Consider the following 27,341-nt stretch of genomic DNA (forward strand, 5'->3'; position numbering starts at 1 on the left):
AAAGGGGACATACAAAAGATGATTATAAATGTATAAATGATAAGATTTTATAATTCCTTATGTGAGGTGAATGGAAATAAAGTGAAAGAGGGCCCTAAAATTTTGAAACAGAGTTACCAGAAGGACAGTATTGTCCTTGATAATAATAGGAAAGTTCAAAGATTTTTTTTTTTTATGTGAGATAATGATTTCTCTTTTGGACATACTAAGTTTGAAGTGCCACAGGACATCTATTTTGAGATGCTCCAAAGGCATTTATGTGGTGCTGTCCAATTAGAACTCAGGAGAGAAACTAGAAGTGAGTAGAGAGATCCGGAATGATTTGAACAGAGATGATAATTGGACCCTAATGAGATCCCTAAGCCAGATAGTATAGAGGAAAAAAGAGAAGAGAGCCTTGGGTGGGGTGGCACCCATAGTGAGTAGGCATAGAATGGATACTGGGCAGACAAGTAAGGGGAGAACTAGGAAAAAAAACAGTATCATGAGAACTTGGAGAAGATAGAATATCCAGGAGAAGATGGTGATCAATAGGATTAAAGACCCCAAAAATATCAAGGAGGACGAGAATTGAGAAAACACCATTATAAGATTGGAAATTAAATTCTAGATGGTTCTCTCTTCTCTCACTTCTAGGAGTGAAGGTAGAAGGAATGGAAGCACTTTTTGTAGATGGATTTCTCAAGCAGTTCAGTCAAAAAGGAAAGGAGAGATCTGATGATATCTAATGGTAATGGCCAGATCAAGCAAGGGGTTTTTGTTGGTTGATTTGTTTGTTTCTTTTGGATAAGGAATTCATAGGAATGTTTGTAGGTAGCAGGAAAGGAGTCAGTAGGTAAGAGAGTAAAGATTAGAGAGAAGGGGAGATACTGAGGGTAGTTTGCGACAAAAGAGAGGAGGGACCGAGCAGGTGGGATCAAAAGTGCATATAAAAGTCTTTGCCTTGTTTTTGAAAAAGGCCACCTCTTCGTTAAAGACTGAGAGTTAAAAAAGAGATAAGGTGCTGGAGGCAGGGAAAAGATGGCCAAATAATGTGAGATGAAGAGGAGGGGAGAAAAAGAAATAAGTAATATATAGTAAAGCAAGGATGAAACCCCATCCACTACATCTCATTGTGTCCTATTGTGGTCACACCACATTAGGATTCCTGAATGCTGTGGTTTAGGGGAAGGTGCTGACTGAAGCAAGGCTCATTCAGCCACTTTCTACTGTTGAACCAGACCTGTTCAGGAACCGAAGCCAATGAGCCATCTGATGCAGTAGCACACACCCCACTGTAGGCAGATGAGCACAAACATGACTCAGGCTGAGTCATGCATACCAAGGTCCTGCCTGCCACAGCAGGCTTATTGCATTCCAATGAGGAGGCAAAGTCATCATTATTCTGAGCTTTCAATAGAGTATCAGATTAAGGGAGATTTGCTGTTCTTTATGAAAAGCATTATTCAGGACCTTCTGGTTTGGCTAGTAGCATATATAAGGAGCTACTTGAACTTTAGTCTTGTTAATGCTAGGACATATGTGAGACTTTCTCTGTACAAGTTGTTTTGGGGCTCAAATGTAATCTCTTTGTAAGTACAGATTGTTTCTTAGAAGTTGTCTTTGGTCTGTAATGTAATCTTGTTGCGAGCACAAATTGTTACATTTATTATACGGATATCTAATATAGTACCTGGAACACAGGAGGCATTTAATGCTTGTTGATTGATATATGTGTGATTTGATGGAACTACAGCTACAATCATAGCTAGCCTTTATGTGGTGCTTTTAGGTTTTACAGATCTCTTTATGTTATTTGTTATTTGGTAGATAAAGGAACCGAGGAAGAAAAGTTTAGTGAATTGCCTGAAAAAGTCACACAGTTAAGTGTCTGCGGAAGGCATTAAACCACAAGTTTTTCTGACTTCTAAATTCAGAACTTTATCCACCATGCCACTTGCTATGTGGGATTATGGATCTAGATTGTAAAGGACCTCCAAGTCTATCTAGTCCCAATTCCCTCATTTTACAGATGGGAATATTGAGGCCCAGAGAAAACTCTTACTGATGTTTTCAGATTACAAGTGGATGATCATCTGTTGGGTGAGTTGTGGAGGAATTTTTTTTTTTTTAGATATGAGTTGAATGGTCCTTGAAATCCTTTCCAACTATGAAAATATTTTGATTTGTGAAAAAAGAAACAGAAGAAACAATCCCTCCTTTTACTTTTCACACTTGTCACTCTTGATCTTTAGATTCTAGAAAAAGTTTTACTAGAAAAAATGATGAAAACATTTAAACTGTGGCAAAATGTACATAATATGTGGATTTAACATATCCTGAATTTTTGTATTGGCCTCTGTTATCTTTGTTTCTATTGTCATGATCCAAGCTGGATTACTGATCTGTGAGTTTTAATAAATATCACCAAAAATCATCCTGCAATGAAATTCCTTAATAATAGGGATCATTTCTTAACCAACTTATGTTCCTATTTCTAGTCCCACCCTATTATATACACATACACAAAATTTATGGGCATATATATACTTACATACATGTATATAGATATAAATTGATATACGTGTGTATATATCCCAGTATATACTTATACAATATGTAATGTCATATAATATATAATCCTTTGTGATTATATTACATGATACAGTATTATATGTATTATATAATATATATAATTTACAAATTATACATGTATACATTTATATATGATTAATAAAGGTTCAGATGAAATGGTCATATTTACAGATAGTCTCAGAGGTTCCAAACATATACCCTAAACTAATTATAAGTATATTGCAGTAAGTCAGTCAGTAATATGCTACTAAGCCTCCTAAAGGTCCCTAAAATAATTTCCCCTAAAAGAAAAACATCAGTACATACAAATTAAAAATTTCTTGTTAAACTGTTAAACCTCACCACTCTCCTCCTCCTTCCCCAGCCCCCACCAGCTGTCCTGAAATTCAGCTACAATCACTTTGGCCTTTATTTAAAATTTAGTTGATTCTGTCTTCATCTCACATTGTCATACTCTGAGATGTTTCTACTCTGGTGAATTTCTTTGAAGGAAATCATTGTCTCTTTTAATTGTGTTAAGGTGTTTTGGAAATTGCTCAAGGTTCTGCACTCTAGCTTTGGTGGTAAAGATAATACAGTCTATGCAAGCTGATGTCATTGTCAGCTTACAGATGGCTTTCACCTATCATCCTTTTGGCACCATGCTTTTGAAAGCTTTTTGGGAGGTGTGCGTGGCTTAAAATGATTTATAGCTGCTGGAAGTGGTTAGGTAGAGTCTGTAAACAAATACTATTTGATTCTTTACACATTCATACCCAGTTTGAGTGTGTGTAAAAGTAAAGTATATAAGATAAATTTATAACATGGATGGAATAAGTATAAGAAACCAGTTTCTTTTCCTAGATATTTGTAAAGTGTATACTGTGAATCTGAATTATCACGGCCACAGCCACAAGTTTTTATTTTTCTTACAAGGAAAATAAACATAAACACTTCTGAGAAGCAGTATTAAAATTTGTTTCACTTCATTATTGTAACTTTCTAATCACACAATTATTCTCATTTTTCCTTTTTTTTTTTTTAAACTACAATGTCAAACCTATAGGGTTTTAAATTTAGTTATCCCAAGGCATATTTTTCCTAATTAATTAACATTAATAAGTGCCTGCAACATATATAAGTATCGTCCTAGGCCCTGAGGATCCAAAGACAAAAGTTGGAGAAGTCCCTGCCCTCAAAGAACTTATGCTTTTCCAGAGCTGGACTTCAGTAGTTGCTTTAATCAATCTTCATCATTTGCATTTCTTTTCAATGTAGAACCATTCTGTAGAGCAATTTGGAACTGTATCAAAAAGTTATCAAACTGTGCTTTGATCCAGCAGTGTTACTACTGGCCTTATATCCCAAAGAGATCATAAAGAAGGGAAAGGGACCTGTATGTGCCAAAATGTTTGTGGCAGCCCTCTTTGTAGTGGCCAGAAACTGGAAATTGAATGGATGCCCATCAATTGGAGAATGGCTGAGTAAATCGTGGTATATGAATGTTATGGAATATTATTGTTCTGTAAGAAATGACCAACAGGGTAAATACAGAGAGGCTTGGAGAGACTTACATGAACTGATGCTGAGTGAAATGAGCAGAACCAGATCATTATACACTTCAACAACAATACTATATGAGGATCGATTTTGATGGAAGTGGCTTTCTTTGGCAATGAGAGGATCCAAATCAGTTCCAATTGATCAGTGATGAACAGAACCAACTACATCCAGTGAAAGAACACTGGGAAATGAGTATGGACCATAACATAGCATTTGCCCTATTTATGTTGTTGTTTACTTGCATTTTTGTTTTATTTCCCAGGTTATTTTTACCTTTCTAAATCCGATTTTTCTTGTTCAATAAGATAACTGTATAAATATGTATATATACCTTCTGAATTCAATTCTCCCTGTGCAACAAGAGAACTGTTTAGTTCTGCACACATATATTGTATCTAGGATATACTGAAACCTATTTAACATGTATAGGACTGCTTGCCATCTGGGGAAGGGGGTGGAGGGAGGGAGGAGAAAAATAAGAACAGAAGAGAGTGCAAGGGATACTGTTGTAAAAAATTACCCTGGCATGGGTTCTGTCAATAAAAAGTTATTTAAAAATAAAATAAATAAATATGTATACATATATTGTATTTAACATATACTTTAACATGTTTAATATGTATGGCACTGTCTTCCATCTAGGGGAGGGAGGGTAGGGAAGAAGGGGAAAAGTTGGAACAGAAGTTTTTGCAAGGGTCAATGTTGAAAAATTACCCATGCATGTGTTTTGTCAATAAAAAACTATTTAAAAATTATCCAGTCGTACTTAGTATATACATTGCAATTGTTGCATGTGACATGGCCACCTCCCATCACCATACTTTTTACACTAGGTGTCCCTCTTCTCCTATGCCTGGGATGCTCTTTTACTTCATCTCTACTCCCTGCCTTTCCAACTTCTTTAAGCTTCAGCTTAAAACTCACCTTTTATAAGAACCTTTCCTGATTTCCCCTTTTTTAGTGCCTTCCATCTGCTTCTATATAAATCTTTTTTGTACTTATTTATTTACATGTCGTCTCTCCCATTTGATATAGTTTATTTGGTAAAGTTAAGATTTAAGGTTACCAAGTAATTTCTTTGATACTATAAAGAGCTGCAATTTATTTCCTCATTGTGAGTATTTCATCCCAGAACATTCTTTTCATTCTCTCTATGTAGATTTTACGTGTTGATGTAGAGCTCCTCTTCTAGCTAGTACCAAAAAACCCCTCTCTCCCCCCCAAAAATGTCCCTTGCGTGTCAACTTTGTGATTATGGATCTCTCTTAAGCTAAGCCTGGCTTGTCTTCTCAACACTGTCTTTTAACAGGCCAGGGGTACATCCATACCCCATAGGCTTATACATGTAAAGCTGGAAGGAACCTCAGAGATCATCTAGTCCAACCCCCTTATTTCAAATGTGGAAAGTGAGACTCTCCATGAGTCATCCAAATAGGACTTTGGTAAAGGGCCTAGTGACAGAGTATCTCACTCTCCTCCACCCACCCAAATTCATCTTTTTAAACATAATTTGTATGTCAAATTAAGTTGGGATTAATCCACAATACACTTTTCATGTTATTTTTAAAAATTGAGAATCTAAGGGGGGGGGAAATAAAAAAAGTGATCCTTCTTTTTTCAGGTCAGGCTCTCTTAGGATGTGGTTTCACCCTATTTGCTTCAGTTTCCTCATCTCTAAAATGAGCTGGAGAAGGAAATGGCAAACCACTTTAGTATCTTTGCCAAAAAAACACCAAATGTGATATAGAGAGTCAGATATGACTGAATAACATTATGGGCGGTAAAGGAGAGAAAAAAAGGTGAAAAAATTTACATGATAAATATTATATTTTTAAAAGAATAGCAAGTTATCCATAATAGATTTGCAATTTCATGTGCAATCATCTTTTTTATTATACTATAGGATGGATATGCTTAAATTAAAATTTTAAATTTAAGATAATTAAAAGGATTTTTAAAAAAAATTATGGAGTTACATTAGTTTTCAATTAAAGTCAGGGGGATTGGAATATTAATCTTACAAACAGATTAGCTACAGATTGGAGCTTTACAAAGGCCCAAGGAGGTAGTGTTTGTATTTTTTGAGGAGAAGACAACTGAGTCTAATAGAAAGTTTTCTTTTTGCATTGCTGAGCACATAGTAAGCACTGAATAAATACTTGTTTTCTATATGCATATGCCTGTTTATATATATATAATACATATATATACACATATATAGATAGATAGATAGATAGATAGATAAAGATGTACTATCTATCTAACCATACACCCATATGAATATACATGTACCCATTTTTATATGGGTCCATATAGTTATTACATGTAGATATTACACAGTGCATTATAAGGTTATTTGACAGTTTATATTTTTTTTAAATCTTAAAAAAAAAAAGCCATTTTAATAAAGTGCTACATTTGTATATATTTTTATTCCTTTTTCACATACATTATTTTTTCTATCCACTTTGTTTGAAATATGATTATAAAGAAATGTGACTGCTTTTTTTGGAGGGGGAAAGGTAGGGCAGGGAGAATAAGTATACCCAAACTAACATAGTTAAATATAATTTCTCCCCTCAAATCCAAGAAACTATGTTTTTATTTTAGTGAGATTGCTATTGTAAGTCATTTATTAAAAAATTGAGTTTACTTTTCTAAAAAGCTTTTTATTTTCAAAACATATGCATAGATAGTTTTTTTATTGAAGTTTTTAATTTTCAAAACATGCATGGATAATATTTCAATGTTAATACTTGCAAAACCTTGTGTTCCAAATTTTCTCTGCCTCCTGCCACCACTTCCCTAGATGGCAAGTAATCTAATATATGTTAAACATGGTAAAAATATATATGTTAAATCTAATATATGCATATATCTTTATATAATTATGCATAGATAGTTTTCAACATTCACCCTTGAAAAACCTTGTGTTCCAATTTTTTTCTCCTTCCTTTCCTCCTACCTCCTCCCCTTGATAGCAAATAATTCAATACATGTTAAATATGTGCAGTTTTTCTATACATATTTCCACAATTATGCTGTACAAGAAAAATCAGATTAAAAAGGGAAAAAATGAGAAAAAAACAAAATGCAAGCAAACAACAACAATAAAAAAGTTAAAATACTATGTTGTGATTCACACTCAGTGCCCACAGTTATCTTTTCTGGGCTCTTTCTATCATAAGCCTATTTGAACTGGCCTGAATCACCTTGCTATTGAATAGAGTCAAGTCCATCAGAGTTAATCATCACCTAATCTTGTTGTTGCTGTATACAGTGTTCTCTTGTTTCTACTCAATTCATTTAGCATCAGTTCATGTCTAAGTCTCTCCAGGACTTTCTGAAGTCAGCTTGCTGATTGTTTCTTATAGAACAATAATATTTAATAACATTCATATACCGTAACTTATTCAGTCATTCTCCAACTAAAGGGCATCAACTCAGTTTCCAGTTCCTTGCCACTACAAAAAGGGTTGCCACAAACATTTTTGCACATGTGGGTCCTTTTCCCTCTTTTATGATCTCTTTGGGATATAGGCCCAATAAAGACACTGCTGCATCAAAAGGTATGCACAGTTTCATACCCCCTTAAGCAGGGGTATCCATATTGCTCTGTGAGATATTTTTAATATGTTCTTCTTTGAATATCTTCATTAGTGACAATCTACAGCATTTGTAGTTTATATATGATCTTAGAAAACAACTAGCTGTAATTTGGAAACAAAGCTGGTGAAAAAGATGAGTGTTCAAGCTGCATTATATTGTTTTAGAGTAAAAGAAAACTCACCATCAAATATCTGGGAGATGAGGCATTCATTCTGAATGCTCAGCACAATTTTGGAAGGTTTTTTTTTGGTTTGTTTTGCCTTAAGAAAATGTTTATGGGCCATATGTAAAATTGCAAAACTCATTTTCACATGGCCCTATAAACTTTTATAGAAAAAGGCTCATAATTTAAGAAAAGGCTCGTAATTGAGTTGAGCATCAAAATGAATGCATTGTCTCCCATGGGAACTTTGAAGAGAATGATACTTACTTGGATATGAATGATTTTTAAAATCAGGCTTATAATTTCATAATAGTACCTTGTTATAGTACTAAGAGTAGGAAAATGCTGAAATTTATATAGGAAAACTTATTTGAACCATAATATTCCTTATACGTTTGCTATATGTCCATCCTACATACCCTGCCTCTTCAAACTATCAGACTGGGCATGGATGTGTAAAGATTACCCTTTCTTTCCTCCTCTCCCCATTTTTTAAAATTTGAATTTCACAAACGAGTAGCTGACTTTTTTATAATTGTTTTGAGAGATTATGTGGAACCTAGTTTGTTTTTTTCCTTTTTTTTTTTCATGTATATTTTTCACATGCATTCTTTTTTTTTTTTTTTTTTTTTAAACTTCAGGAACTGTGGAATTCTAGCTTCTAAAAAGCCCAAGAATTTTATCAGGTTATTTTAGATTATTTTTCATTAAATATAGCATTAACATCTGCATTTTCACCCCAGCAATAAAGAAAAGGGAAGACAACTTATCTTTTGTTCTTTTATCTTTTCCCAAAGCCTTTAAAAGAAAGCCATGATAAAGTGTTCCTTCTTTGTTGGCAGCATTAGGGTACCATTGTACCTCTAAAGATTTACTAGTTGGCATGGCCAGAGAGGAGAAAGGAGCCACAGTTTGCGAGATGTGTCCCTGCCAATGCTACTCTGAGTTTTCTGCTCACATTGATGCAAGAATTGCATAACATTGAAAATAAAGAGTCCTCACAGTTGTAGCTACCTGCCACTGAGTCAGCTCTGGACAATAATGAGCAAAGGAGAAATACAGTATAAAACTTGTTCTTCTCCATAGACACTGCCTGCATTCATTCTGTAAACTCCCTAGTAGATGATTGCTTAGTTTGAGTCTGCTCAAACTATGTGAACATAGTCCTTGAATGATTTTGTTGAAAGGCTGAGCTTTATAAGTCTTTATAAGTCTACAGACAAAATAGCTACTGCATTTTTGATTATCTGTGGAGGATTCCTCCAAATTGTTAGACATTGAAGAATCCCTGATGATTCATCTGAACATATGGAGATTGCTTATGTATGTGTCGATGTATGCCAGAATCAGAAATCCAGAAACGGAAGCCAACAGAGTTAAGTGACCTGAGGCCAGGTTTCAACCCAAAGATGAGTATCTGACTCCATACTTGGTGTTCTATCCACTGTGCCATCTAGCTACCCTGCCATAGTGCTTGTTGGGCTACTTAATACAGACATTTCTGAACAGTTTGAACTTATATATATTTGTGAATACCCACTTTGAGTTGTTGATAAAGATCATTTGTCCCATGTACAAGAAGAAATTCACTTACAATTTCAGGCCAAAGGCGAATGTGAAGGAATTCAGTCCTGAAAAGCTGAGAATGAGGTTTTGCTATCTAAACCAAAACACCTGGAGAAATACTTCATTCATAAGTCATGGATCTTGTCATTGTTTTACCTTCCTGTTATTTACACTTAAGATTTTTAAATAGCTATTTAAAATATGTTCTTGCGATTTTTCAAGTGAAGATATGCAATATATAGGACACTTTAAAGGGACTAGTAAATACTTAGTTCATACCTGAAGAGGAATAGTTGCAAAAAAAAAAAAAATAGTGTTATATATTTAACCATTTTCAGATTGCTTGCTGTTTTGGGGAGAGGAAAATAAGAAGGGAGGGAGAAAATATTTAAAACACAAAGCCTTACAAAAATGAATGTTTAAAAATAAATAATACATGTTTTGGGAAAACAAAATTATATTTATAAAACAAAATTACTGTTAGTTGGTTAATCAAAATTGGTTGATTCTGGATATTGATGAAATGACTGATGAGATTCTAGGCTTTTCATTCACCAACAAACTCAGCTTCATTTATTGTTTTTGTTTTTTAATTCATTGGTATGGTTCAAGATAATGTCCCCTCAAATTTGTTGCTAGTTCAGTTTTTATTCTCCAAGTATAATTTGGCTATTCCTATGTTTCAATGTATCTCTATTCTATGCAAAATGTTATGGTACTTTCTCTGTGTTTCAGGCTGGACACGTTTCAGGACTTGATGGGATTTTTGCATGACTCCTAATTCCTTTCTGGATTTGACCTTGAATTCAAACAGAAATGTCCCAAATGGCAAATATCAATCTCTGTGCCTCAGGTAATTTAGCAATTTTTGTTTTGTTTTTTGATACTATGTGTCTTTGTACAAAGTGATTTTGCTTTTACTGATATGAAGACAGTAGTATCCAGCACAAGTCACTAGAATTTCAGAATAATTTTCTACTCATTGATGTTTCCTCTAGATTCTCCTAAGAAATAGTCTTTTTTTGTTTTGTTTTTTTAATTTTCTGCTGGCAACTACACTGGCTTCCTATTGCTCTTAGGATAAAATGTAAAATTTTCTGTTTAGCTTTTAAAATTCTTCACAATATGGCTTCAGCATATCGTTTTAAATTTTAAACTGACAAACTCTGTAAAGGGTCGAAACTCTGAGTTGATGTACTGGAATCAGACAACTGGAGCACTTACGCTAATTACTGATTGGACAATACTCTATTAGCATATGCTTGGAAAATGGCCTTCCCACTATTCTGTGCTGGCTCGATCTTTTGGTGTATACAGAGAATAGTAGGAGGGATTAGGGAGCAGAGTAAGAAAAGCCAGAGTCACGTTGGTGGTAGACGAGGAGAAGGGAGGTTGTGGAGGTCCTATGTCCAGCCTCTTCACTTCTACCCCTAAAGACCAAGAATAAAGACCAAGGACTTTTGCTTATCCTGACTTAGGCTGATTCTAAGGCATCCAGGGTGCTAACTCAGTCTTCACAAAACTTTGTTCTAAACATTGCTGAAGTATATATTCAGAATCCTGTTTGAGGAGAGCTCCTTCCCAGAAAAAGACTGACACAGGGCAGGAAGAAGAATAGGGGCAGAATCTCAGCATTGAGATTGCTTTAGGCTCACTGTGGCACACACAGTTGCTCTGTTGGCAACTAGCTTGGATATTTTCTATCATTGCTTCAGAAAACACATATGAAATCCAGCAAATTGCTACAACTTATACTGCCTATCTTCTTTCCAAGGGATTGGCTATGTAATGAAATTGCGGATTTAAATATTAATTCATAAATGTAAGATGTCTCAAATACTTTGGGCAGTTTTAAGCTTTAGATTTTGGGGATGCTATGAATATTTTAAAATTTTTATTTTTATGATCTTTTTAAAAAATATTTTTGATATTATTTGTTTTTATAACACTTTAGTGCCCAATATCTCTTTCCCTACCCTTGCCTCCAGTTTTTAAATAAATAACAAACTAACACAACACATCAACCAAATCTTATATTATGTGCTGTGTCCCATACCAGTTCCATTTCCACATGATAAATCTTCATTAAAGTTAATCTTGGTCATTGTAATTTTACTTTCTCTCAATCATAATTGAGAATACTCCATGGGAGGGAATACCAAGATCCTGTCACTTTAAACACCCAAGAGACCTGACATACTAATTAACTGACAAGAGAGGAAGGAAGGTGATACAATAGAAATTTCCACTCTACATATATCTTTGTCTAGAGCTCCATTTGCCAAAATTATGAAAAATCCAATATCACTTTTGGTATGCATGCCATAAATGGCTAATCTATGGGATAGAGTCAGTATATGATTGATTATTCAGAGACAAATGATATCAATTTGCCCATTGCTTCTTTTCCTCCTTCCTCCCACTGCCTTACTTTTGACAAATTTCTGTCCTCATAAGCATCCTCTCCTAAGGTTAAATGGGAAATAAACCCCTTGGTTTTTTTATTAAAATATTTAGTGTAGAAAGAAGGCTTTAAAAATGTTCACTTGAACAATACCTGTAGATTTTTGATAAATGAGTTGTTCCGTTCCCCACCATAGTGCTCCCTGGCCATGATCACTAAGGCTTTTTTTTTATCTCAACATCACAGACTTATAGGCTTTATGCACTTAGTCCCCACAGTTATCCATCAGTTTTCCATTTTTCTTTGCTCAGAAAGAGCAGTGACTTAAGACTTAGGAGACCTATCTTCTAACTCCTAGCTTTACCAGTAACTCTGTGTTCTTGAAAAGCCATTAAACTTTTCTTCAGCTTCAACTTCTCATTTATAAAGATAAAAGGTAGAAGGTGGGAATTGAGCCACAATCCAGCTTCAAAATTCCATGTTCTCATCATTTATTTTGTATTTCTTTCACTTATTAATTCTGCTTTTACTTCCACTGCATTAGATCATAATGTAGAACTATCATTGTCACTCTGTAGAATGTTTTTTCAGAAGGAAAAATTCTTTGCATTATATGTTAGTCCCCTTTTCTCCTTGCCCCTGGAGGAGCTCAGCTCTTCATTGTATTGTCAGAAAAAAATATTCTAAGTACAAATGTTAGTATTAAAACATCCCTTGGAATTGAATGCAAAGAAGGTTAAATTTAGAATAAGTTTGAATTCTTGTTCTTTCACTTCATATGTGACTGTGGGCAATGCCTCAGTTTCCCCTGGAGAGAGAGAATTTGGATGAAATGATCTCCAAGGAACCTTTGAGCACTAAAGTGTTGTTGTTGTTGTTATTTTTTTTAAGAACAGTCACCAAATACTCTACCCTGCTTATGTTACAGGTGTAATTTTTGTTTTTGTTTATTTCACAACAACATTTCATTCTTTTTGAGTAAGTGCAGGTTGGTGTTGCTAATAAATGTAATGATATGAGCCCTATAAAATGGTTATGATAATTTATTGCTATTAAAGCTTGTGATTAAAGCAAGAGAAGCCATCAAGTGTTAAGAGAATCATTTCATTCATTTGAAATCAAAACAATTAGGCTTTAAGGTTGGGAGTGTTTTTATTATATTTTCATATATGTCTTTATATGTCTTTATAGATTTGATCTACTAATCTTTTGAAGTTATAGAACTGTAACTTGCATTTAGAAAAGTTTTTAGAAACAAAATAAAATGTAAATATGTATTGTGTGTATGCGTGTGTGTGTGTGTGAGAGAGAGTGTAAAACAGCTTTGTACACACAGCTCTGTCATATCCAATTTATGCGCAAGTTAAGACATCATCCTCATAATGTCATTGGTATTGAAGGATAAACAGTAACAACAGTACAAATGAATCGTTGAAAATGCATTTTTAAGCACTTGTGTATCCAATGCTAGAAAAACAAATACAAACTGATACAGACCCTATCCTCAGGGAACTTACATTCTAATTATGGGAGACAGGATATATTAGAATGTTTCCTTTCAAGGAGTATGGAAAAGCTTCCAATCCCTTACAATACAATAGCACATGAAGATGGCAATGCTATATATCTCAGGAAAGCTTGGAAGGGGAAATAGATAGTAGGTATTGAGTCACTTTGAAAAGATAAACACTATACAAAAGCAAGGTGCAGTATTGCCTTTCTTATTTTTATCAATCAAAATGATTATTATCCCTCTATTAATAAGCATTTGAGTATTACTGTGTGACAGACTGTGCTAGAAACTAGGAGCATCAGTTAACAAAGACCTATGAAGTTCCAGTGATCTACTAGACACTACTAGATTTATAATGCTAGTTGCTAGAGATAGAGCTCCTCAAGGAATTTACATGGCAGTGAGGAGAGGGACAATTATACATGTGAGTATACACGCACAAACATACCAAGAGTAATTTTCAGGAGGAGGTGATAATAACTTAGGGCAGTGTTTCCCAAAGTGTGGTACGCATCCCCAGGAGTATGGGAAGAGTTTGATGGGGATATGCGTTGAGCTAGAGTTTGGTGGGAATATGCATTGCACTGTGCTTAGCTGTGCCTAATTCTAGACGCAGTTTAAAATTTAAAACGATATGCTGGAGCTGTATTGTGAAGGATTTTAAAAGCTAAACAGAAGTTCTCATGAGTCAGGTCGAGACAGTCTTGTGAGGCGTGAATATACAGCACTTTGTTACAGAGACAATTTACTTTGTTAATAGTGGTTTCTCCAGGCGCCTGTGTATTTTTAGCTTTTGTGCGATTTTTCTTATAGGTTTGTTATGTGCTTTAGTAAGTCCCACTGATTTTGATTATTTTTATATAAAAGGATGAAATTGTTTGTGCGACTTAACAGATTGTCATAATTTGGTTCCCTGGTTGTTAATTTTAATCTGAGATGTGGCTCCACGTCCAATAGTCTATTCCTTTTTTTCAACTTGATGTCTATAAATGCTGAAAAAGCAACTTTACAAAAATATGAAGTTGGAAAAGGCAAGATGTATTTCAGAACTTTTTCTGTTAAAACAGGATACACATGTTGTATTTGTAACCAGAATGATGTTAAAGTACACTCCTTATGTTTATTTTTCAAGAATCTGTCTGAAGCCAATTCCAACAATCACTCTTCTTCCACAAGCAACAAACCTTCTGGCATGGATTTATATTTTATTATGAATAATTTTATTTTTCGTTTATTATTATTTTGTGTATGTACCAAAAAAAGAAAAAATAAATATATTTTGATTGTTATTAAAATACATACCTTTTTTTTTGACAAAGGTTACGAAAATTATAGAAAGGGTACACATATGTCAAAAGTTTGGGAAACACTGACTTAGGGGATTAGTTAAGACCTCATAGAGGAGGTGTTTTTGTACTATTTTGAAGGAAATCTGGAATTTAGAGAAGAGAGTGTGTTCTAGATATGGGGAGAGAGAGGAGACCCATGGTAGTTTATGCAAAGGCATGGAGGTGAAATGTTGTCCCTGAGGAGATTTGTGTTGTTGAATTGTTTTTCAGTCATGTCCAGTGCATCGTGATCCCATTTAAGGTTTTCTTGGCAAAGATACTAGAGTGTTTGACATTTTCTTCTCCAGCTCATTTTACAGAGGCAAACAGAGTGAAATGACTTTTCCAAGGTTGCTCAGATTTGAACCCAGGAAATTGAGTCTTCCTAACTGCAAGCCTAGCACCTTATTTACTGTTCCATTTAATTGCTCTTTCGCTATTTTGTTTTAATTCATAAGAAACCTGGAAAGATGGATTTTAGCCAGATTGTGAATGGTTGTAATGCTCACAAAGTAGTTTGATTTTGTTCCTAGATTCCACATGGTTACTTGCTCATATTTTCTCACACTAATTTTTGGTCTTTATTGCATTCTTCCTACCTTTCCACTCCAAGTCATAGCATATACAAATATTCATGGAGCAGAATGGTGGCACAGCAAGTGGAGTAAGAGTCAGAAAAATCTGAGTTTAAATTTAGCCTTAGACATTGACTAGCTGTGTGACCCTGTCTGTGTCAGTTTCCTCACCTGTAAAATGGGGATAGTATAGCCTTATGCAGGCTTATTGTGAGGATCAAATGAGATATTTATAAAGTGATTGACACAACACATGTCAACATAGCTTAGGCTTTATATAAGTGATAACTATTATTATATTTATTTAAGATAAACTAACATAATAGTTTAGCTGCTTATCTCATTGGGAGAGGGAAATTTTCATAATCTATCATTTACTTGTATCTGGACTTTAATAAGACTAAGTATAGAATGGGACCAAAGAGCACTGATGAAAGGGTGGTAGATCAGTTTAAATTCTTCAGTTTTGCCCTACTCTCCCTCCCACCCCGTTTCAGTCTTCTTCTGGGCAGGAGCCTTCCTCAAACAGGATTCTGAGTATACTTCAGCAATGTTTAAAACAGAGTTTGTCAGTTTAAAATTTAAAACAATATGCTGGAGCCATATTGTGAAGGATTTAAAAAGCTAAACAGAAGATTTTACATTTTATCCCAAGGGCAGTAGAGAGCCAGTGCAGTTTACTGAAGGTGGGGAGGGAAGAGGGGAAAGAGTGGGGGAGGGAGGGAGGGAGAGGAGGAGAGGAGAATGGGGAAGGGAGGGAGAGGAGGAGAAAAAGAGGAAGGGAGGGAGAGGAGGGAGGGAGGGAGAGGGAAGGAGGGAAGTTGGGGGAAGAGGAGAGGGAGAGTTTTTTGACTGATATGCAGAATAAAGGATCCATTTCAATTTGGGTTTGAGGTCACTCATATAGACTAAGCCTTTTCATTCTAAAAATGAAGCTAGATAGTGTAGTGGATAGAGCACTGGCCAGAAGTCAGGGGAACTTGAGTTCAAATGTGGTCTCAGGACACCTGACACTTGATCCTAGGCAAGTCACTTAACCCCACTTGCCTTGCAAATAAATAAATTATGAGGAAACTGAGGATCAAAGAGGTTAAGTAATTACCTATGTTACCCATATAGTAATAAAGGATTTGAACCCAAGTCTTTGGAATCTAGACAATGTACAATGCTGCCATTTGACTACAAAAGGAAGTAAGAAATGTGATATGTGAAGATTTATTAGAAAGAGAAAGAAAAAAAAGAGAAAAATAGGTAGGTTACGAAAAAACTATGAAAAAATAAAATGTAGTTAATGATTGGCTTCCTCCCTGTCTATAAGGGTTGTATGTAACATGATTTTTAGAATATCATATGGATGACCAATTTTGTATAGCCAATTTGATAGAAAATAAATGTACATTTATAATAAAAAGTATCTTCTATTTCTATAACACTTCCTGCTTTTCTTTTCTTTTTCTTTTTTTTCCCCCTGAGGCAGTTAGGGTTAAGTGACTTGCCCAGGATCACACAGCTAGGGAGTGTTAAATGTCTGAGACCAGATTTGAACTCAAGTCCTCCTGATTTCAGGGCTGGTGTTACACTTCCTGCTTTTCAAAAAGCACTTGGAAAAATATTACTGTAACTTATTAATTTAAATTTCTGTATTTGGATAATATCCATATTTATTTTAGCTCTTTGTGTCACTATAGGTGGATTAGTTATACACTAGGAGTGGGGCTTTAATCAATAACTCAGAAGTTACTTTCTTGTATATTATATAGGTGATATATTTCTGAATCCTAAAGTTCAGTATAGTAAGGGTTGCTTCTTTTAAAAACAAAGTCACTCATGTTTGAACTTTTAAATGTTAAAATGCTTGAGATCATCTGCAATTGAATCCCTTAAGTTGCAGAATCTTCCTGTTTGGTTCAATAAGAAATCACTTCGTTAACTAAGAACCTGAAAAAAGTTTCTTCAGAGTTCTCTGCCAGTCGTGGGGCGTGCCTGCCTTGCAAACCCTTAAGGCTTATGGTTAGTATGCAACTAGGTTCACCCTATAAGTTTTCTTCCTTCAAACCTTGAGCAATTTTTAATGGGACAAGCATCAGATTTCAGACACAGATGAATAGCTCTCCTACTAAACCAAGTGCAGGTGATTTATGTTCAGATTAGCAGGAGCTAATTTGAATGTTGAAGCCTGCAATCTAGTCATTTGCTTCCTGTCAGAGTGCCGAACAGAGATAAACTTAAGAACTCTGTGATTTTTACCTTTACCCTTTTGGATCATTTCTAAAAAGTGGGGAAAGTGGGTAGGTTGACCACCTTCAGAACTTCAACTGTGACTATCATTCTTCTAAGAAGGTTGATTGATTCTTCTCCCAAAGGATTAAACTACTTCTGCTGAAAAGATACCACAGTATGATAATTTGCCAATTTACTGCGTGAGTACTGAGAATTTTTTGTAATTGAGTCTACTTCCATGGACAAACTGAGCCATAGAGCTATATAAGCACCTGGTGATGTTGCTGTTTTCCTTATTCTGATTCCCTGTCCAACAAATGCTTTATTGTCTGGATTCTGCCCCTTCTCAAAAAGTTTATGCTATGGAATTTCTGGGAAAAACTCAGTTAAAAAATCTACAGTTGTGACATTTCTCCCTTGCATTTCTTGGTATAGAGTGGTTTCAATTTTTGATGTGATCTGAAAGAAAAAACAGAAGGAGTTGTTACAAATCTTTATTTTAAAAAAAAGTTTCATCTTATAATTTTTGGCAAAGTGATCACACAATTGGTCTTAGATTTTTAAAAAGTTTCGCTTTGAAAAATGATGTTCTTGCTTAATTATTTTCTGTTTTCTCACTCAAAAGTCACACCAAATTGATTATACTTTTACTTTCTGCAACTTAAATGTTTTTGATCTCAATCAGAAGTTTAGTTATTCATTTCAAATGGTTATGGTATTCTATGCTCATATTTGAGACAGCAGGTCTGCTTCTTATTTGAGATTTCATTTTCATTCTATTATTAAGTCTTTGGAAATTGGAGGTTAAAATGTGCAAAACATTCATTTGTAAACCTTAGCCTGCTGAATTTTAACAACTGTTAACAATTCTATATAGAAAAGAGATTTCACTTCCTAAAAATATGTATCATGTTTTTCCAGTAAGCAGATTTCTAATCATAGTATTTCTGAGAGCTGTCGCTAAAACTGGATGGGGAGTAGGGGCACAGTGCATATAACTACAATAAGCAAATATACTAGAATGTGGTGAGAAAAAAGAAGTGGGTCCAGGAGCAGGAGTTTGTTTGCACATTAAATATAGGATGGCATTTTTGCCCCATCATCATTTGTTCTGAACCTATAACTTTGGGGGCACAAATGAGACCTGAAGATTTTGAGTAATTGATAATAGGAAAGCTTACTCATGGCTGTGTTAGTTGTCATGGATCTATTTACGCTTATCCTACAGACCTTTATGTAAAGGGGCTTCTGTTGTAGTCCTCTGCAAGTGGTCATGAACAATCACACATGAGAAGGTGTTTTTGTCGTTATTGTTGTTACTTATGAATCATTATATTTGGGACAGGATCTTGAGAGGGGAGGCTGGCCTTCTGTTAAGATGTAAACTCTTTGCCAATGGAAACTGCTTTATTCTTTGAATTTGTATCTTGACACATAATAGTGCCTGGCACATAGTAGCCACTTAAAAGAGCCACTTAAAAGATTGTCTGGTTGATTGATTTGAATATTTTAGATTAGAAGGAACCTAGGAAATCGTCTTGGCAAATGTGGTTCAGGTTCTTTGCAAGTTCTGAGACTCTTTCAGATGGTATAGGAAGAACATTCTGTTTTCTTAATATATTAAGATGTCAAAAGAACTTTGGGAAATGAGTATGAACCCATTACATAGAATTCCCAATCCCTCTATTTTTGCCAACCTGCATTTTTGATTTCCTTCACAGGTTAATTGTACACTATTTCAAAGTCCGATTCTTTTTGTACAGCAAAATAACTGTATGGACATGTATACATATTGTATTTCTTATACTTTAACATATTTAACATGTATTGGTCAACCTGCCATCTGAAGGAGGGGATGGGGGGAAGGAGGGGAAAAATTGAAGCAAAAGGTTTTGCAATTGTCAATGCTGAAAAATTACCCATGCATGTATCTTGTAAATAAAAAGCTATAATAAAAAAATAATATTAAGATGCTTTAGTGTCGCTATAGTAACTATTGATATAACACACATAATCAAAAGTACTTTGGGGATCATCAGTAACTTTTAAGAATATAAAGAGATCCTAAGATAAAAGATTTTGATAACCAGTAATTTAGACCATTTCTCTCATTTTATGAACAAGGCTGAAAAAGTAAACGTATAAAATTGTAGTAGATTCAAATCCAGAACATAGAATCACAGATTCTAGAAAGAACTTCACAGGCCATCTGATCTAACTCCTTCCCTCATTTTACAACTGAGGAAACTGAGGCTCAAGGAAATTTATTTTTTAATCCCTTTTTTGGCTTGCCCAAGGTCACATCAGATAATACGCACTAAATATCATGGGAATTTGAATGTTTTTTTTTTAAATAAAACTTGTTATTTTCAAAACATATGCACGAATAATTTGACAACATTGACTCTTGCATAGCCTTGTGTTTCTTATTTTCTCCTTCCTCCACCTGATCCCCTAGATGGCAAGCAATTGAGAATTTGAATTTGAACAGAATTTGAAACTTGGACCTTCACTGTACCATAATACTTCTCCCTTTGACTCCAAATCCAAGGCTATTTCCATAGTATCATACTGTTTCCTTGCTCTTTTTTGTTGTTATTTATGAGAATTTCTGTTTAAAGTATTTGCCAAGGTTTTAATAGCTAGAAACTCTTAAAATATTTTCCTTCCACACCTTTCTGTCTTTCCCTTTTCCTTTCCCTCTCCCTTTCCCTCCCATCTTCCCTGTGTGTGTATAAAGTTGTTTTCCCATCTAGAATCCATAAAATTTATAGCTTTGAAAAAAAATCTTCAGAAACATAGTCTTCACCTACTTAACTATGAGGTTTCCTTTTTAAAAATTCACCTACTTCTTTCACCTCTCTACCTCACCAAGATATCAGATTAGGAAAATAAATTTTAAATCATAAAGTTACCTTTCTAAATATAATTTTTTTCCTAAAACTTTTTTTTGTAGTTTTTTTTTTTAACTGAATTCTGGTAAAGAGAGGCAATTATATCAAAACATTGCTTATAAAAAATGCACACACATTTAAGACATCCTGATTTTACTTCAGTAATTGTTATTTCTGTATATTCCTAGTTTCTAGCATATGTCTAGCATACAGTAAATGTTTAATAAAAATGTATTGATCAACTACAAATCAGAATATTTTTTTAATCTAGTAATATTTTCCTAAATTTTGATGGAAAAATATAGCCACAGACATATAGAAATTTAATGGTGAAAATGGGAGGACTTACTGTCCTTGGAACTTGTTAGACCTCAGTGTCACTTTCCAGATTTGCCCAATCCTACCTATGTAGCCTTGAGAACCTCATTTAACTTCTAGCTCTAAATCTATGCTTTTAGAAGTAGTAGCCATTTACTTTTTTTATATACATATAAATATACCAAGAAAAATAATGATAAAATTCTTAATCCCAAACCTAGTGAATATCATATTATTTTATTTTTCTTTGTTATTGTATTCTTGAAAATTATTTTAAAAATGGAATTAGAAAAAATATTCTTCCTTTCTCTGTTTCTTCTTCTTATAAAACAAATGAATCTTTTCTAATTTACTGTCTTCTCCTGAGTGCGTGAAGCTTTCTTTTTTCTGACCATTAGAGGGAGCAGCTAATAAAGTTCTTTCTTGTTTACTAAGTGAACTGAAACTTGTTCAACCTTCAGGTGTCACTACAGGATTTGAAAGGAATGAATTGAATTAGCATTCAGTTACAGGGGAAAAATAGAAGACTGGCAAAAACATGAACATTGAGTCTCAATGTTTCTGTGTAAGGTAAAATAGCTAAAGAAGCATCCTTTAAAAATTTTTATATTTGTGGCTTTAAAGTTTTCATGCAATCATTGTTAATTGTGTTGTGTGGGAAAAGGTGAAGAACTTACAGATTCTAAAGTAGATCAAGTCTTTTAGGCCTCAGTTTCGGCTTCTCTGGAGTCATGTGATTTTAGATAAGGCCTGGACTACGGGCCGAAAAAGCTGTATATCACCTTGTCTACTACATTCCACTGACCAACTAGGGGAGTAGATTTAAGTGGCCAATTACAACATATAGAGGGTGGGATTTTGGAGGTTCTTTGTCTGAAATGTATAAAAGCTGAAAGCATTTTGAGGGCTCTGGCCCTATCTTGCTGTGGAATTTTGCTCCCAGACCAGGATAGGGGCCGCTTCTCAAGATTCTAATAAATAATTCTGCTTTCTATGAGTGATCTCTGTAGTAGTCAATTTGGGTAGGTCTTTTTGTCCCAAACAGTATCATTTGAGATAATTATGCCACAGGCATAACTATCATCTAAATGTTACCCCACAATATTTTGGGGCCCACAAAATAAAGAGAAATTGGGATGCAGGTTGAGGTTGTTTCTGAGTCAAAGGAAGACTGCTCTGATAAAATTATATAGTTATAATTATGTACAATCAGAGATGACTTAGTCCAGTCCTATAATATTGTTCTCTTAACATAGTTTTCATATTTCTTGAACATCAACCCAGCTTTGCAAGGAATTTTTTAAAATCACCATTTCTGTTGAGCCTGCCAATTTTGCCCCAATCCTTCCCACTTTTCTTAGTGACCTCTAAACTAGAACAAAAATGCCTTTTCCTATCAAATACATCTAAGGATTTTGGGAAGTAAACTTAAATTACCACAAAAACTTAACAAGACCTACAAAGAAAATCAAAGGACATAGATTTCAACCTAGAAGCAACACTAGGATCATTAAATCTAACCCGACCATTTTACAGATTAGGAAACTGAGACACAAAAAAAGTGATTTGTCCAGACTCACGCAACTAATAAATATCAGGGTTAGGATTCCAAGTCAGGTCTTCTTGAGCCCTCTGTCCAATAAGTCACCCAGTTGCCTAGAAAGGTTTTGTTCAATTTCTTTTATGTTGGCTGTCTGAAAGCTTTAAAAGCATATTTTTGTTGGGTTGTTTTTTTCTTCAAATCTATAGTAAATCATAACATTTGAATGAGATTCTTTATGCTTCACCTCAAGTCCAGTTTCTTTAAATAAAAAGACATTTTCTCTTCTTTCTGCTGTTGATGTGTGCCCTTTATCTCCTACATATCTTTATGGAATCACTTCCCCCAACATTGTGGACTGGACTGTCCTCCCCCTTCTATTCAAATGAGGGCGGTTACAGGGAACTGTTTTCTTTGGCTATCAAGGCTGGTATATTGCTTCCCAGCTCTGAGGACAAAGGATGATTTTTTTTTTCCTTTCATGTGCTCTGGCAGAAATATATGCAGAAGTACCTGTAAAACTCATACCACATACAACAAAATTGTTGCCCCACCCTAAGAAGTAGTGAATCACTATAATCATTTAAAACAAACCAGGGTGGAGAGCTGGAAATCTTTGGGCCTGGGGAAGTAGAGCAGAGGTTGGCTGGGGGCTAATGGAGGTGGGGGCCATAGAATCAACAATTGCAGCTTGCAGGAAAATTGCAAAATCCTAGGGCACTGTGCTACCAGATTTTCCATTAACACATCATGAATGTTTTACACAGCTTCCCAATCTGCCCTCAGGTTCACATTTGGAAATGGGAGAGAAAATAGACACAACAGCACAGGCTGAATAATGGACTCTCTACCTTTCTGATAGGGCCTTAACTTCTGAGCTTACATGTAAACGTGTGCACAGACACACACAAACACACACATGTATAAGTAATAATTGTGTTCTCTAGGAGGATGCTAGAAAACTCACTTGGCACATGAAGAAAAAGTAGTAGTTGGAATTTTCACCACCTGAGGATATTGATTTTAAGTAGAAAAATAGGAGACAGGGAATCTCCCTGGCTCCATTTAATTCTGAAGCCTTTTAGGATTTAGGGCTGTCCCTCTGGGGCATCGTTTTTTAGCTCTCTGGTTGGATTCCTTGAAGTAAGCTTGTGGAGAATCACAGATTTAGAACTGAAGGAGAACTTAATAGCCACTTAATTGAACCCTCTCATTTTATGGATGAAGAAACTGAATCACTTATTAAAGATCAATTCTCCCTTTCTGGCAAAGCTAAAATTCAAAATTTGTCCAACTCAGCAAATTGTGAGGATTTCAGATTTTGGTGGTGTTTTAGGGGAGATTTAAGTGGAGATATAGGGGAGAGTTAAACAAATAAGATACTTGTGAAAATAGATTAATTTTAGAGTATTACCTAAATTCTGCCATTCAGCCCTCTGCTGATAAATGATTGAACAGAAAATCTATTCAGTATATTATTGGTCAGATGCAAACTAGTATGAGGAACTATTTCACTTCCTTTTTGTACACAGAACACACTGTGAGATTAAGTGAAAGTTTTCCCTTCTCATATATTGAGTCTCCACACAATGCTATTTTGTTAAGGATGGTTTTCAAGATTAGCCATGGTTGAGCATTCTTCTTCTGTTATTCTTCTCTCTCCAAACATAATTCTAGCTTCCTTTGAGTTGAATCAGGCAACATCCTCTCCTTTCTTCTTCTGTACTCTGCTTTTGGCCTTATTTTGACTTATTTCCATTGTTCTTTCCCAGACCAGCTTCTGTTTTCTGACCCCGATACCTAAAGTAGGATGAGCTTTCTCAGGCTTCTAGTCCATTGCAGTACACAATTTGCAGTAGGATGTAAGCTCTTCTTGTTCCATTTTAATAATCTTGTATTTCCATATGGGTTTCCATCAGTAACTTCCTACATATAAGACATTTGTTCTGACTAATCAACAGTTATTTTCCTGAACTCTTGCCATACAATTCTCTCTTCCCCATCTTGTTCTTTGAATAAAGATTGTACTGAGAGTCACTCTATTAAGTCCCATAGTTGTTATGAATAGGTATTGTTTAAAAAAAAAAAAAAAAAAAAAAAGCCCTGCACTTGGGGTTAAGAAGACCTGAGTTTGAATTCTGCCTCAGTTATGCTTTATTAATTTTGGTGACCTAGAGAAATCAACTTCAGTTTTCTCGTCAGAAGGGAGACAGTAGTGCCTTTTATTATTAGGAGAATCAGCTAAGATACTAAATGTAGTGCATTTTGTAAACTTTATAAGGTTTATAGAAGTATTAGCTCTTTTTAGTATTAGGACCATTTCATTTCATACCTTGAGTTCCTTTGATGGGATTAGTTAAGACTGGATCTTTGATCTCTTCAGGGTGCTGCAGGTGTGGAACTTCTCTCTATGCAAACCTCTGGAACATAATAGAATTGCCTGGAGCACTGGAGTTAACCAACTTGCCTGGAGTCACACAATCAGGTTTGCCAATGCCAGACTTGAAACTGGGCTGGCTTTCTGTTCATTTGCTGTGTTACCTTTCATAGGCCACGTGTTACAAAATGTTGTAGAATTTCAAAGTTCAAGGGGAACTATCTTTTAGATCAACCTTCTCATTGAATGTTTACCAGTAGCCAGCAGCATAGGACCCAAACCTAGGTCCTCAATCTTGCACACTTTATGCTCTATGGTTTTGTTTCCTATTCTACTAAATGTCATTGTCCTTATATCCAATATCTGATTATCTATTGTATTTTCAAGACCACTTGGTCTATATTTCTTTGTCTTCTGTAAGCTAGTAGGTTTTTAATCATTTAACTTTATATAAGTTCCCTAAACACAAATAGAGGGGAGACATTTTAAAAAGGGAGGCAGGGAATAAAATTCAAATAAGTCAATTTTAAAATTTGCTTTCACCTAGAAAATTTCGGGAAGGAAAAGGTTAAACACTGTTGTTTCAAATGGGAGTTCATCAACTTGTATATGATTGTAATGAAATACCACTGTGCTTTAAGAAATAATGAGCAATTTTTCAACAATGAGGACTTGTGATGAAAAGTGCCATCTGCATCCAGACAGGGATCTATGGAGACTGAATGTGGATCAAAGCATGATATTTTCCACCTTTTGTTGTTTGTTTTTTCTTCCTCTTTTTTTCCCCTTTTGGTCAGATTTTTTTTTGCATGGTATAACAAATATGGAAATATGTTTAAAAGAATTGCACACATTTAACATATCAGATTTCTTGCTGTGTAGAGGGGAGATAAGGAGAAAAATTTGAAACACAAAAGTTTAGCAAAGATGAATGCCGAAAACTATCTTTGCATATATTTGGAAAAATAAAATATTATTAAGAAGTTGAAAAATTAAGATTAAATCACCTGTCAAAAATAAAAAAAGAAAAGATGATCAGGAACCTGGTTTTTTTTTTTTTTTTTTTTTTTTTAATTGTTATAATAACTTTTTATTGACAGAACCCATGCCAGGGTAATTTTTTACATTATCTCTTGCACTCACTTCTGTTCCGATTTTTCCCCTCTCTCTCTCCACCCCTTCCCCTAGATGGCAAACAGTCCTATATATGTTAAATATGTCGCAGTATATCCTAGATATAATATATGTGCAGAACCAAACAGTTCTCTTGTTGCACAGGGAGAATTGGATTCAGAAGGTAAAAATAACCTGAGAAGAAAAACATAAATGCAAACAGTTTACATTCATTTCCCAGTGTTCTTTGGGTGTAGCTGCTTCTGTCCATCATTGATCAATTGAAACTGTGAGTTAGGTCTCTTAGTCAAAGAAATCCACTTCCATCAGAATACATCTTCATACACTTCATATACATATACTTGTTGAAGTATATAATGATCTCCTGGTTCTGCTCATTTCACTTAGCATCAGTTCATGTAAGTCTCTCCAAGCCTCTCTGTATTCATCCCGCTGGTCATTTCTTACAGAACAATAATATTCCATAACATTCATATACCACAATTTACCCAACCATTCTTCAATTGATGGACATCCATTCATTTTCCATCTTCTAGCCACTACAAACAGGGCTGCCACAAACATTTTGGCACATACAGGTCCCTTTCCCTTCTTTAGTATCTCTTTGGGGTATAAGCCCAGTAGTAACACTGCTACTGGATCAAAGGGTATGTACAGTTTGATAACTTTTGGGGCATAATTCCAGATTGCTCTCCATAATGGTTGGATTCGTTCACAATTCCACCAACAATGCACCAGTGTTCCAGTTTTCCCACATCCCCTCCAATATTCATCATTATTTTTTCCTGTCATCTTAGCCAATCTGACAGGTGTGTAATGGTATCTCAGAGTTGTCTTAATTTGCATTTCTCTGATCAATAGTGATTTGGAACACTCATATGAGTGGAAATAGTTTCAATTTCATCATCTGAAAATTGTCTGTTCATATCCTTTGACCATTTATCAATTGGAGAATGGCTGATCAGGAACCTCTTTAAAAAACATGGAAAGACTTACATGAACTGATGCAATATGAAATAAGCAGAATCTGGAGAATATTGTACATGGTAAAACACAGTATTGTATGATAATGTACTATGAATAACTTCAAAGAGAGAAAGTGAGAATATGAATAATGAATTCAGTCTCATTCTTTCTCCTACCTTGATTTATTTAGTCAATGTTTGTTTAGTTGAATCAGAGTCTTCATGATCCCACTTAGGGTTTTCTTGGCAAAAATACTGGAGTGGTTTGCCATTTCTTTCTCCAGTAAATTAAGGCAAACAGAGGTAAATGACTTGCTTGCCTTTGAATTCAGGTCTTTCTGATTCCTAAACCCAGTGCTCTATCCACTGAGTCACCTGACTGCATTTAATCCATATCCTGACTGTAAATTGGCTAGGAACTGTAAGACTTAACTTTTAAAAAAAAAAAAATTTATTTCTAAGATCTTTATATATTCCCTATATTCTCCTTCTCATTTAGTAATTAGTTAATGTCTGACTTAGATTTTGAAATGGTTTCCATGACTGACTTTTAGCAAAATCAAAAGTTCAAACTATAGAGTACCAAATAATCTTAGAAAACTCACTCTGATTCCAGTTT

At 34.8% G+C, this 27,341-nt stretch overlaps 1 protein-coding gene across 4 annotated transcripts in view; it reads left to right on the plus strand.

The window, feature by feature from the left end:
• The window catches only part of KANK1 (KN motif and ankyrin repeat domains 1), a 292,071-nt gene that overhangs the window by 196,556 nt on the left and 68,174 nt on the right, over positions 1-27,341 (plus strand). The window contains exon 4 of one of the 4 annotated variants that reach the window (XM_051962363.1): positions 10,190-10,307. In XM_051962363.1, coding sequence (XP_051818323.1) covers positions 10,271-10,307 — 37 coding nt within the window. In that variant the 5' untranslated portion in view covers positions 10,190-10,270. Of the gene's footprint in view, positions 1-9,964; positions 10,308-22,295; positions 24,732-27,341 lie in introns of those variants that run through there. The other 3 variants (XM_051962369.1, XM_051962377.1, XM_051962359.1) reach the window with 3 other exon arrangements.

Source organism: Antechinus flavipes, chromosome 1 (assembly GCF_016432865.1).
Source record: "Antechinus flavipes isolate AdamAnt ecotype Samford, QLD, Australia chromosome 1, AdamAnt_v2, whole genome shotgun sequence".
Taxonomy (NCBI): Eukaryota; Metazoa; Chordata; class Mammalia; order Dasyuromorphia; family Dasyuridae; genus Antechinus; species Antechinus flavipes.